A 14,460-nucleotide genomic window follows, 5' to 3' on the forward strand; every position below is an offset into this window, starting at 1 on the left:
AAATCTCGGCATCTCTGTGCCACATTTTTAGTCCATACAGCATAGAGGAACACAAAGAGACTGAATGGCATGATTATCATAGTTTTTGGTACCTATTCATCTGCCATCAGAATCTGCAGGTATGCTGTTTTGCAATCAATGACATTGAAAATTTTTGCAAGTTCAGAATGGGGTAGCTGTCAGTGATTGTATGGGCATTAAGGCAGTGATAGTTGCCACATGAGTGCCAAGTAACATTCTTTTTATGAGCTAGTTTTATTGGAGAGACCCAATCACTGTTTGATGGGTTGGCATATTCAGCCCATGCCAGTTTGTGAAAGTTCGTCCACCGCAGCTTTAGCCACTTCAAGTTTGTGAGGAGCTAGATGATGGACACAGCAATGGACAGGGAGTCTGGTGTGGTTGTAGTGGAATGGACTGTACCGTCCCCCACGATACATATTGCATGTTGTCTAATGGGAGAGCATGGAGTGTGTCCAGGAGGCAGGGTGTGATGTGATTCACCATCACTGTTAATGTCACATGACGTTGTCTCAGGAATCCTCTCAAGTGGGAGTTATGATGCTTCGCTAGCTTGAGAAGTGGCTGTAATAGCAGCACTGTGGTAGTGATCAGTGTCAGGATGATGGTCATCAAGCTTCTGTTGAGCTGCATGTAGTGACATGGTGGTGTCCACTATTTGTCTCCGTAGTTGTTTGTTGGTGAGGTACATGACCTTGTTGTTGTCAGGATGTAATGAAGAGTCTCAGCTGTCTTTAAGCTTAGCTGGTTGAAAAGTGTTTCGCTTTGTAGCTTCAGGTTGAGTAATGTATTGAGTGGCAGCAGCATGATTGAGGGTGCTGCAATGCCGGCAGGTGGTGTATCATTTACCATACCAAAGATCAGTTGCTCATCATTCTGTCATAATAGGAGGATGTGGTTTAAATCTGGCATTAGTTGGTAGTGCTGGAGGAAGTTGGCTCCTAGGACTGTTCAACTGTCTCTGCCACTACCAACATCCAAGGTATTTTGCATATCTGTACCAAGGTTGAGCATGATGTGTGCAGTTCCAGCAACTCTGATCACAGGGTCATTGGCCAGATTCAGTTGCAGTGGCGACAGCAACAGTGTGACAGGTGTGAGAGCAGGCAGCAGAGCACTCACATCAGCCCTGTAAGGAAATATATGTGCCAGTCATGGATGAACAGATGGGGACAATCTGCCCACCTGGTTTGTTGTGATGTGAGGAGGCATCTTGTTTATGAAGAGCAGTCTGGTGCACGTATGTCACATCTACATAATAGTTTGGGTAGGTGCAAGGTTATCTGCAGCACTGTGCATCTTGCCAAATCTGGTGTGAAGCCAGCAGTATGGTTGTAATGTGTTGGGCATGGAGGCAATGATTAACTTGGTTGGTGCTGCTTTTATTTGTACATCAAGTGGCCAACTGGGAGGTGGCGAGTGACAACCTCGGCCATCATATAAGCAATTGTGGATCACCGGAGCCATGAAAGGTGCTTGGGGTTGTAGAGGCCAGGGACACAGCCCAGTTTGGGTCGGTGTGTTCATCATCAGGCAGTCCACAGCTGCACAGAATGTCGGGGTAACTCAGCCGGGATCGTGCAAAATCAGTTTTGGCGCATGTGTACTGGGCATTGACAGTAGCATACCACGTTTGGATGTGTGCTAGCATGGATGTTCTCTGGCAGTTTTAGGAGCCAAACTGCCAATAACATGTGGTCAGGCAGGAGAGATTGGCCAATAGGAGCTCACGAGCAGTGCCAGAGTGAAGGCAGCATGCAGTTTTTCAAAGTAGTCTAATTGACGATGAAGTTTAGCTGCTGCCCAGATGTGTTTATTAGTCATTGTAGCAACAGTGTCTTAGCAGTTCTGTATTTGTGAGATTCTGGAACGCCCAAAAGCAAATTGCTAATAAGGTCCAAACTGTATCTGAGGTGGTTTAGAAGAATGGCAAACTTCTCATGATCCCCAGTGTTGCCATTGGCTGACATCAAACATTCACTGAGGGCAAACCATCTCATGGGAGAATCTGTGCAGAACAATCATAGTTTCAGATGATGGTGGATGGTATGATGGCTGTCAGTGGTTTTATTGTGAGGCAACATTGTAAGGTGAGCATGACGATGCAGGAGATGCTGGAGTATCATCGCACGAGATGGCCAGCATCACATCACAATGCGCATAGGACTTGGGTGGGTGTTTGAAGAACAGCTGCACATGTGAGTGAAGTTCCAGGGCCATCACAGTACATGCTGCTTTCCCAGGGTCAGATGTCTGAGGCAGCACAAATTGCATGTGAGAGTGCACATAAGGTCCTGGTAATGTAAAGAAGGAAGACATAGTCCATTTATTATCCAATGATACAGTCCACATCTCAGCGAATTGTATGGATGTGCAGTCATTTGTGACATGACTGACACAGTTGTGACATCATTTGAACTGGGAGACAGCAATATCTGACCTTGCCAAGGTGTGCTCATGAAGTACCTAGTTGGTTTTGGTGTTGTGTGCAGGTGATTGCAAATGGAAAGCATGATGCTGGACTGGAAGCACGTCAATTGTGTTGCCTGGCACAGCAAGGATGTGAGTTATGTCATAGTCTGTCTCTCAGAACTCGCATGTAGTCACAACAGTCAGAACAGGATCTGGAAAATCAGAATGCACAGGTACTGAAAGGTGATGTAAACCTTGATCCCACACTCCATTGTCAGATGGATGATGAAACAGAATGATGGGGTGGTATGGTGTAGGCATTGTTGTTCATCTGTAATGGCAGTGTGGAAGGCATCTGTATGATTCAGGTCATTAATGTGAGTGTCATAAGGCTCATAACACTAGCATTGGATCAGGCAATGTTTTTTCCCTCGTGAAAGTCAAAGGACTTAGAATAATGTTTGTTGCAAAGAGGGCAGACACTGTTTATTTTGTTTCTTTACTGCATTTTTGTCTGAAGTACAAGGAATAGATTCACTCAGTGTCAAATCTGGAATGTTTATATTGAAGTTACTCAGTATATTCAATGCTCCTCATGGCACAGTTTTCTGCTTTGTATAGGCAGTGTTGCAAGTTTGGTCGAAAGATACGGTGAACAATGATGGCATTGTCACTATACCATTCAGCAGTGTAGTGTCATCCAAGCCTTGGTGGGTGTTTATTGATTTTGCACATAGAATGTGTGGGGAATTCACAAGCACTTGTTGAGAGAAGTTTTCAACATTGCTGAAGAAACAGTGAAGTTGTAGTGGCAGCATTCTCAATGGCATAACTGAGACAGCAGATGTTTGACTTCACAGCTAAATTGTGGTTCGATCCAGAAATCTGGAGTCACTACTGTGGGAAACTTGGTACCAGCAGAATAGTGGATCGATGCAGAAATTTGGAGTCAACACTGTAGGAAACTGGGTACCAGCTGACTAGTGACACAGCATAGAGATACAATTTCCACACTATTTATTGGTAAGAGTTTTATACATTAACTTATTTAATCATTACAATTGTACAGAGTATATTAACCCTTACTGCCTCACAATGCATTGATCCTCCATTTACCAAGTCAGAGATGGTACACAGGCACAAACATAACTAATTTCTGTAACAACCGCATAAATTGTTAGTTAGTCCTCACTCCAACAGAAAAATTTCTCAGTGAATTATTCATCTGAGCTCCAGATAGAAATTATTCTGAGATCATTTGAGATTAAAGGAAGCAAACTTAGCCAGATAACATGTATTTTGTGATCAAAATTCCATATACACAATAGATGCTGGAGACCACACGTTGCTAATCCATGCCACTAAACAAACGCTAAACACTTGTAGAAGTGAGTCGGATAACAACACACTGAGGCAGAGGTGGCATGGTACACCTCGGTGACTCTATGGTTGAGTTGCAGACTACAAACTTACAGGTCCAGTATTCAATCCCACATTGGTCCTAGGATTTTTTACAGTCACTTATTGCTTGCATCACTTCTTACACTGAAAAAGCAGGAAAGTCAAGCTGTACTGTGTTTCAGAGTCCACGTTAAACTATAGGTCCCCCTGCAAATGCCTCATAAGTTGGTTCAGAGCTTTAAGAGGAAGGCAAAGGCACACCACCTCCATTAAACCAATGCAATACAAGTGTTCAAACCAACCTTCAGGTTGAGAAAATCTTTGCAGCATAACAAATGTAGCTTAGGAATGCCTACTAGGGAAATGGCACTAGAAGTTACACTACCAGCACAGCACAATTCAACTGACTCTGTCCTACCCTTCCTCTCCCTAGCAGCATGCAGAAGTTTTCAGATCAGTCGCTGTTGGCCATGCAAGGTGCAGCAAGTTTCAGAATTGTTATTTTTGTCAACAGGAAATCTTCTGAGTTGTTAGGTCATATCATATTCCTCTTCAAAACTCTTCACTACTCAAAATTTCAGTCCCCCTGCTGGGATCTCCTTCAGGATTCCCCTTGTGTCCCAGGATGAAAATTCTGTCTGATGTAGAGAGTACCACTAGCACCAATAACATATTAGAAGCATAGCTCACAATGTGTAGTATTTTTTTCCAGAATCTATAGCTGTTCTCTGGATTGTGGTTTTGAGACTCTTGTAGGTTGTTACATAAACACTTCCATTGGTGTACTACAGGAGGCCTTTATGGATGTACTACAGGTATGGTGTGCACATGTGAGTTTTCTGAATTAGAGAAACCCTTCCACATATATGAGGAGCACTTATACATAGAATTATCAATACAAATTATTTTGAATTAAAATAAGACTTTTCTTAGACAGATTAGCTAGATACCACTGGACTCAAATTATTTACTGTCATTTAAAAAACAGTCAGTCATTTAAAAAATCAGTCATTAAAAGTGAAATAAATCTGGATTAAGGATGAAACAACATGTCTGAATCAAAAATAATAATTAGTCAATTACACCACCTGCTGACATAAATACAAAAGTGGCAAAACCTTGCAAAGAAATCATGGGTAATACAATGCATAAATTCATTTATCATACAGTAGTAAAGTTCCCCATGAGCCATGGCACTTGCCACAGTGAGGCATCAGTGATGAATACAACTGTATCATAGGTGGAACCATGTTAGATGGGTGTCTTTCAGGAGGACATGCAAACATATAGTTTCTGAAGATGGGCAGCAGGCTAGTTGGGTTAACTGAAAAGATAGCAATGATTCATTTTTGAGGACATTACAAAAAAAAACTTGTTCTTAAAATTCAAGGAATGCACTTGCAATGTAAGATGTTAGGGATATTACTTCATCTAACATACATCTTGTGTAATGATGATGACAGTAAAATCAGAGAAATCTGGGCTTATACTCTGACACACTGACAATGTTTCTCCCAAGACATTACCTGTGAATGCCATAGAAAATAGATTGGTATTTGTGCTGTTGCACTCTGCTTCTTCATCAACACAAATTTTATTAAGCTCATATCATTTACAAATAAATCACAGAAAGTAATTATACCTGACTCTTCTGGAAATACACAAACCAAAAAGCTTCCGGAGGCGGATACCTTTTGGCCAATACAGTACTCCAGATCTTTTCAGTAACTCACACTTTAGTGAAGGTGAATGCTGATTGTAGTTTCGAATGGGAAGCACTCTAATACAAACCACACTCTCACTACAACCATATGCTGCTAGTTTGCTCACTGAAAGGACATCTGTTGCTGGAATGGTGAATGAAGATAGTGCCACATTAGACAGATAAGCAAGCTCCATCTGCGACTGAAATCTCAACAGCAGGCAACAGAAAGTCCAACTCACAGTTCAGGAAAAAAACCACACAGTGCAGGATCATTATCAATAGGTACACCAGAGAACTGGCTGAAAACATCAGCTGGTTGTGATGATTCCATTGCATCTCTTAAATCTGCCAGGGGTGTTTTGCCACATGACCCGGTGCCTGCACATATATCCTTCTGCATCGCAACACGTGTAGTGACCTCGCTGAAAATATTCATACTAATATCAATTGCTCCATTGATACAGCCACCAGGACTGAATTGGCCATAGGGCCCAGATCCCAATGGCCTGTGTGGAGGAGGAAATCTGTGAGCAGCTTGTTGCAAAGGCTGGGGTGTGGCTTCAGATGCTACTGGTGATGGGGGAGCTACTTCAAAGTCCAGCATCAGAGAGGCAGGATGGTTCAGACTCACAGCTTGCTGCTGATTCTGGAGAAGGTATCTGACCTAGCACAGGTGTTTTTTTGTGAGGGGGTGGGGGGCACAGTTGCCAACATATTATCTAGGTCCATATGTCCATATCCAAAGGGTTGATGGATGATGGCCGGAGGACCAAGAATGCCAGGCACCCACCACTTGGGATGTCATCCTGGAAGTGAACCCCACATCTACTACTGTTGATCCCTGTGGCCAGGTGCTCCCACCATTGTGGCAGATCAGACAGCAGAGTTTGCCTCCATGACCAGCTGGTGGACTTGCTGGTCAGTGATGAGGCATCACATCAAGCCAGGCATGTGTCCAAATGCGTACACACAGATGGAAATGACAACATTCTTCTACTGATAAAGGCTGCAACAGATCTAACAGGGAACTAAGCAGACATCCATGCAAGAGTTCCCTTGGGCTTCAATCATTGATCAGTATCACCTGATAAAAGGATAAAAAGGAATAGGTGTAGAATTAATAGGCATGGATGTTAATAGTTTTTGATTTGCATTTTAATGTTCATACAAAATTCTTGGCCATGACATTAGAGATAGGTTGAAAGATAGGTGTGGTAACAAGCTTGATTCAATTCCAGGTGCAAAACAATTGAAAACCAGCAGGTGAAAAGTGTGGTTCATTATCGCTGATAAGAAATCATGGAGCTCCTTCAGTATACAATTGTAGCCAGGGCCATAGTAGTGTTTTCCATTGTGGTCTATTACATTTTGATGATGTATGGGGAATGAGAATATGCATCTATCAAAATCAACCAAATGGTCCCTTGGAAAGGACCCATGAAACCTACATGCAGCCAGTCTCATGGATGAGTATATGTGGGCCACAGTTGGTAGATTTAGGGCAGTGCTGGTTGCTGCAGCTGGCAAGCTTCACAGTGGTGATACACAGGTGCAATGTGCTCATTAAGTCATAGCCAATACACATGTTGATGGCCAGATTCTTCATTCTGAAAGTTCCCCAGTGGAACTAATGCACAAGTAGCAACATATGAGAGTGCAGAACCTCCAAAATCATCACTTGGCACTGACAATTACGTTGATTCATTATTAGCACACCTTAGAAAATATGAAGGGCATGACTTCATGAAAAGAAACAATGAAGTTGCAAAGAGGATGCCAAAGGAAAGGCCAGCCAATTTGTGCAAACTGGTGAACTGTTTAAAGAGCAAGTCCTTATGTTTGTCTGCTGTGATATCTCTAAAAGTGATGGGAAACTCTTCCAGCAACTGTACCAATTGTGACTCAATCTGAAAACAAGCAGTATCTCATTGACCAAATTTTTCACTAGGATCCATAGAGAACCTGAATAACGCATGTGTGTTCACATGCTGTGCCAACACGTTATAATGAATGGAACAGTGGTGATTTAATAAGGAAAGAACTCAGCACTGAAAACTCTGTGATGACTGTTCAGACAACTTTGACTGAGGGTCAAATCTGTGACCAGATGACATTGCCATGCAGAAAATTGCAGAACTTTTGGATATCAAAGATAATTTGCCAGTGCCTCCTTTTCTATCTGGGAATACTTTTTGGGTGTTACGGTGATGATCTTAAAAGCATATGTGATAGGCTGTTCTGAACAATTTGGGTGCTTGTGCAATAGAAAGGCCCCAACAGTGTATATGGTGACACAAAAACATGAGAGATAAATGAGGATGATAAAAGGGCAGCCAAGGAGTAATTTGGAAACATTGTTTCCACTGTAGAAATGCTTGGTGGCATTCCACACACCAATTAAAAGTGATCCTTTTTCTCCACAATAGATTAAACAGATGGGCTATCATCACAAATTATGGAACAAATATTGTACAATATGTAATATTTCCAATAAAAACCTGTAGGTCCTTTGTGTACTTTTGGTGTAGGAAAATGGGAAATTGTTATTACATTCTCTGCCATTAGTTTAAGGCTATCCCCATTAAGAATACATCCTACATATTTTGTGGAAGACCAAAATAAGGAGTGCACTGACAAATAACACTTTAATGCAACTTGCAAAAGAATGGAAAATACTCCTCAGGGATTTGACATGTGCTCCTCTTGAGTCCATCCACTGATCAGCATATCATCTAGTAAATTGATAAATTGTGGAACATTGGAAATAACTTGCTAAAAATTATAAAAGTTTGCTGGTGCACTAGCAATGCAAAAGGTAACTTGTTACATCAAAAGAAGCAAAAATGAGTATTTAATATCAGAATGGCTTTGTAATCCTCTTCCAAAGGAGTTGAAAATATACTTCCAAAAGACTGTTGTTAGAGAAATACTATCACATATGACTTTTGAAAGTAACTCATCAGGACACAACAGCTTCCAAAGGTAATCTGCTATAATGCTGGAGGCAAAGAGGAGTATTTAATATCAGAATGACTTTAGAAGCTTTCTCCAAAGTAAACTGAAAATAGGCATCCAAAATATTTTTGTTAGAGAAATACTGAACATCTGTAAATTTTGAAAGTAACTCATCAGGATACAGTAGGGGTACAAGTTTACAGTTGATTGGCATTTACTGTATTTCTGTAATCCCCACAAAGATGTAATACCCCACCTGCTTTTCAAATGCTGACTAAGGTAATGCCCTTCTGCTTTAAGCAAACAGATACAGCACTTTTAACTTCTCTAAGCAATTCATTTGTTCCTTAGCCTCATTCCACAAGGCTATTAGAATTAGGCACTGAAAAATTTGGACTATTGACTTTTTCAAAGTGATGTGGACATAAAAATTAGAAGAAGCCATTACCAGGACTGAAGATACAAAGGAGCATATTGAAGACACAAAGAATTGGCTTCTACATGTGGAATGGTGTTGGCTGTTCTTAACTGCCTGGATGGAGTGTTGTATGGAAAACACAAAGGCTGTATGTGCAGTGCATTTTCCACTGAAGGTTCTGCAACTGCAAAAAAAAAGAAAGAACACATTCCTTGCTTATACATTAATTGCTGAATGACCTGACCTAGTATCACAATTTCATGATGAGTGTAAGTCCACAGTTCAGCTGCTACTGGTGTTAAGGGTGGAAGACCACAATCAGAGATATGTAGGCTGATTAATAAATTGAGACTAATGCCTCAGTACCAAAAAGAAATAAAATGGAAATACCATAATCTATTGGTGACATCATAACATGATGTGGTGCTACCCTTGATTCTGTTTATTTGTATCAGTGTACTGATCTCCCAATAACTTGACTGACTCTGACAAAAATCTGACAGTATTATAAAAAGGATAGTCTGCTACTCACCATATAGCAGAAATGTTGAGTTGCAGAAAGGCATGAACAAAAGGACTGCTAAAGAAACAAGCTTTCAGCCAAAAAGCTTTCTTCTGAAATAGTTAACACAAACACATAGGCTACATTCATGCAACTGAACTCTTGAAACAGTCTCCTCTGACTGAGGCACCAGGCCCAGGGATGCATGTTGGGTCCCCTGCTTTTAATTATTTTTGTAAATGATCTTGCAATTTAAAAAAAATACTGCAAGATCATTTACAAAAATAATTAAAAGCAGGGGATCCAACATGCATCCCTGCACCTGATACCTCAGTCAAAAGAGGTTGGTTTTCTTCCTTCAGTATTTAGATTGATTTTTTTATACAAGTTGAATCAAATCTCTGCTTTTTTCCTCTAAAGCAACAATGTTCTACTTCCTTGTGTAGTGTTTTGTTGTTCACACAGTCAAATGCTTTACAGATGTCAGAGAACATTTTCACTGCATACACTTCATTGCTAATCAACTGTAACACTTGATCTGCAAATGGTAATACAGACTGTTCATTTGCAATGCTTCTTCAGAATCAAAATTGACTTTTGTTGAGGATATTGTGGTATTTAAGATGTTCTTCAATTCAGCATGAGCTTGTCAAGTAGTCTTGAAAGATTTGTCACTAGTGAAACTAGATGGTATAGGTCACACAGGATATGGTGGCCAATGTGCAGTGACTGGTTTTCGTGCAAAGAGCTGGGTTATTCATTCATTTGTTCAAAAGAGGAGGCCAAGAAGCATTTGACTCTTTTTGGCCAGTTGACGCTTACAGAATTGACGTGCATGCTCTGCAGTCTTTCCCAAATGATGTTACAGAAACTACAAGTTAAAAAATTTTCATTTTTGCTGTACTTGTAGCTTTATATGTCAGGTTCCTTATGATGTGCCTATCATTCCATTAATGGTCATAGTTATTGGATATTTGTGTGGAATTAAGATACTGCATGAAATTCAAAAAAGACTGCAATGAGAAACAGGGGTTGCTATGATTTTGTGTATGGTGGATATTAAATAATATGTCACTGCATATGAATTTTTCTTTAGGCTTGGCTGGAGGTTTCTATCTGTCACCAATCTTAAGAAAATTAATCTAGCATAATGCACTCATTTGCAATTGCACCACACCAGCAATAAAGCCAGAGTGAAATATCCACAACATTCCTCATATTTTGTAAACAGTTTGAGATATTGAAATGAGATTTTGGCAAAAGATAGCACACAAAGGAGAGAGTATTTTGCTGTATGGTTGTTATGCAAAACTTGACTATATACCTTGTTATTCCACTACCACAGACTTTTCTGATGAAAGAATGTAATTTTTAAGGGTCCTTGATAGCTGGTGAAACAAGAAATGCTATGGGTTTTGGAACAACTTGAGTGAAGTCATTACATATTTATTTTGTACCAAGGATGTGCTTTTTCATAAGATGCTGACCTGCACAAGATATTAGTGAAGTGAGACTGTGTAAACTCCACTGAGTTTTGGCAAAATAAGCAAATTTTAATGTGGCAACAAGGGAAATGTGTAGGTTTTATTCAAAATTCCCCGCTTGTGACTCTTCTCTGAAAGTTAAAAATGGTTTGTTAACCATTTTTGTAAAAACAAATCACTCCATTTTCAGTGTGATTCCTTTCAGATACTAACCAAAGAAGAGATGCCAGATCTTTTTGAGTGGTCATCATGCAAGTGTGAGCATGGAGGAACCCTGCTTAATATTTACCAAAATTGTGAGTGTAGGATTCAGTTTAGAAGTGCACTTCTCCCCAGCACTCATCATTTTCCCTACAGTGCTGTAAGTACTCCCCACCACCGCTGCTCTCCCCATGCTTCCCCAGCCGACAGCGTATCTGAAGGTCATGGCAATATGCATTCACTATGATTGAAGGCCTCTGTCTTGTAATCTTTAGGCTTAGAAGTTATGTATTTGAATCGGATAGCGCCTTGAATCAGTCATAAATTACATATGTAACTATGTGTATAACTTATAAATTTTACAGCAGTGTGCAGATCTCTGGAATTTTTTTTTTCTTTTGCTCTAATTACTTTCCCCAATTTATTTGCTGTGATTGGGGGTGTAATGTGGTTGATTGTGTTCAATATTGTTCCTTCCAAAAGATTCATGGTCTCAGCTTCATAACTGTTGCAAAAAATCTGATAAACTGGTGCAAGCATGTCATTATGTAAAACATTAGCAACTGTTACCCCTCCATATACAATATCTTCTCTGTGGCCTGTGATTTTAGAGTGCTGGAGTTTAAAATTGCAACACTCATAAAACAGAAAAAAAACAGGATTTTACTTACTGCACATAAGCACTATGAAGAATATATTATTAACTTTTTAAATAAAACAGAAAGAAACTTCCACATGGGAAAAATATATTAAAAACAAAGATTCCAAGACTTACCAAGCGGGAAAGCGCCGGCAGACAGGCACATGAACAAAACACACAAACACACACACAGAATTACGAGCTTTCGCAACTGGCTGTTGCTTCGTCAGGGAAGAGGGAAGGAGAGGGAAAAATGAAAGGATGTGGGTTTTAAGGGAGAGGGTAAGGAGTCATTCCAATCCCAGGAGCGGAAAGACTTCCCTTAGGGGAAAAAAAGGACAGGTGTACACTCGCACACACACACACACATATCCATCCGCACATGGATATGTGTGTGTGTGTGCGAGTGTACACCTGTCCTTTTTTTCCCCTAAGGGAAGTCTTTCCGCTCCTGGGATTGGAATGACTCCTTACCCTCTCCCTTAAAACCCACATCCTTTCATTTTTCCCTCTCCTTCCCTCTTCCCTGACGAAGCAACTGCCAGTTGCGAAAGCTCGTAATTCTGTGTGTGTGTTTGTGTGTTTTGTTCATGTGCCTGTCTGCCGGCGCTTTCCCGCTTGGTAAGTCTTGGAATCTTTGTTTTTATTAACTTTTTAGGTAGTTTGAGGGGGTAAATGGTGTAGAATGTATCAATGGGAGCTGGTACATTCGGTAGTGACAATGACCCTAATCTCATTGAGCATGGAGTTGAACTAAGATAGAATGACTGTTATTTGTATGTTTCATGCACCATAACTGTGACCTCCTGATGTATAACAATGTTCTAACATTTACATTATTTCTTCTTGAGATGTTTTCTGCTCTTTTTTCCCATACTTCTCTGCAGCAAATACTTTTTTCCTCAGTGACAAATTAACTCAGAATATGATACTGTAAGACTTTATGATTAAAAATAGAAAAAGTATGTCAATCTTTTGACATTTTCATCTCCAAAATCTGATATTATCTTTAACACAAAAGTTGCAGAACTTAGATGTTTAACCTATTAACATACAACTACATATGAGACTTGTCATAAGGTATTCAGGCCAAATGTGACTATCACAAGCCTGGACCATGGTACATCAGTTGAGTGAAATGTAAATTTCATGTGCCTCACACACATACATCAACTGGGCAAAATGTGAACTGCATGGGCCAGGCCTATGGTACATCAGTTGGGTAAAAATTGCATGAAAAATAAAAAAAAAAATGTTGTGAAATGACACAGGACTGCAAGAGATGCAAAGTTCCATTACGCATACCCATATGTTTCAAACAATATTACACCATTGAACATCACTGATTTGTGTTGTTGCTTTCTGTAAGAGTGCCAATTATATTTATTGTGAGTGAATGCAGAAACTGGAGACAAATGCTATTAGTTTATATTATATTGCATTGATTGATAATAAAGCTTTTGAGGTATTTCTAAAATAATTAATACATGAGCTTATAATTCCTCATCAAATATTTCACCAAATTAAACCCACTGGATCTTACACATGTACTTACATATCATAAGTCATGCACAATTGGTACAATGGTGGACTGATTTACCAAATCATGGAATGGCTCAAATATCAGGCAATCATGTTTTCATTTTGGGCCCAGGCCATTGAAACTTAAATCATAGCTTAAGAGGCTTAGAACATCACAGCATATTTATAGTCAATAGAGTAGATAATTATGGATGTTAATTATATTAAACTAAAACTATTTTAACAGACATTGTATGTTGTGTTGAGGTGAAAATAATTTAGAAAAAATACAATGAAGTTTCATTATAAAACTCATGTAAGTATTATGTTTCCTTTACAGCTCCAGTAGCACCTAACATTTTTGACCTCATACATGTCAATTCAACCTCAATTTCTCTAAATGTTTCATCATGGGGTGATGGTGGCTGCCCCATTACATCATTTGTCGTGGAATATAAATTGAAACATGGAGTGGACTGGACACTGGTGTCAAATAATGTCAAGTTTGACCAAACAGAATTTTTGGTGCTTGACTTGAATCCAGAGACATGGTATACACTTCGAATGACTGCACATAATAGTGCTGGTTCAACTATCTACAAATATGATTTTGTAACTCTTACTCATTCAGGAGGTAAGCAAAGCCGTTTTTATAGCTCTGTGTTATTGCTGACACCATTACAAAAAAAGGTGAATACAAGCAAATATTTTGGCTAAATATTGTGTAAAAGTTAAATAATCATGGAACAACAAATCTGAAGTGAAAGTGTGTAAATTGCATGATTCTGAGTTATTTATGTTCATTTCAGTATAAAATGATACAAAGTCATCTCTTCATAAATATTTAGCTGTATTTTGTTTTTGTATAAATAACTCACTAACTAAATAGGCATTCATATTCCAAGATTGAGCATAACAAATTTTAAGTGAATAATTACTTGAATTATGTTATGTGTTATGCATTGATAAATTTCAGTGCCATTCTGGAAGTACAAAAGTAAAATATTAAGAAAACATGAAGATAATATTACATGAAAGAAAATATTTTGTAAGTCTACTTTGTACCAGAACTATGTAAAGCACAAAAGAAGACATATAATTAGCTGGCTACAAATGAATATAAAGGATTACAAATGTAAAATGTCGTTATGAACAGTATATACAATTTCATATTTTTTTCAGCGATAAATTCAGAAGAAG

General features: G+C 39.3%; 1 protein-coding gene across 1 annotated transcript in view; it reads left to right on the forward strand.

Moving 5' to 3' along the window:
- Nucleotides 1-14,460, forward strand: part of LOC126335917 (Down syndrome cell adhesion molecule-like protein Dscam2) — a 935,428-nt gene that overhangs the window by 874,952 nt on the left and 46,016 nt on the right. The window contains exon 28 of the mRNA XM_049999390.1: nucleotides 13,601-13,894. Within this exon, the coding sequence (XP_049855347.1) occupies nucleotides 13,601-13,894 (294 nt within the window). The remainder of the gene's footprint in view (nucleotides 1-13,600; nucleotides 13,895-14,460) is intronic.

Source organism: Schistocerca gregaria, chromosome 2 (genome assembly GCF_023897955.1).
Source record: "Schistocerca gregaria isolate iqSchGreg1 chromosome 2, iqSchGreg1.2, whole genome shotgun sequence".
Lineage (NCBI taxonomy): Eukaryota > Metazoa > Arthropoda > Insecta > Orthoptera > Acrididae > Schistocerca > Schistocerca gregaria.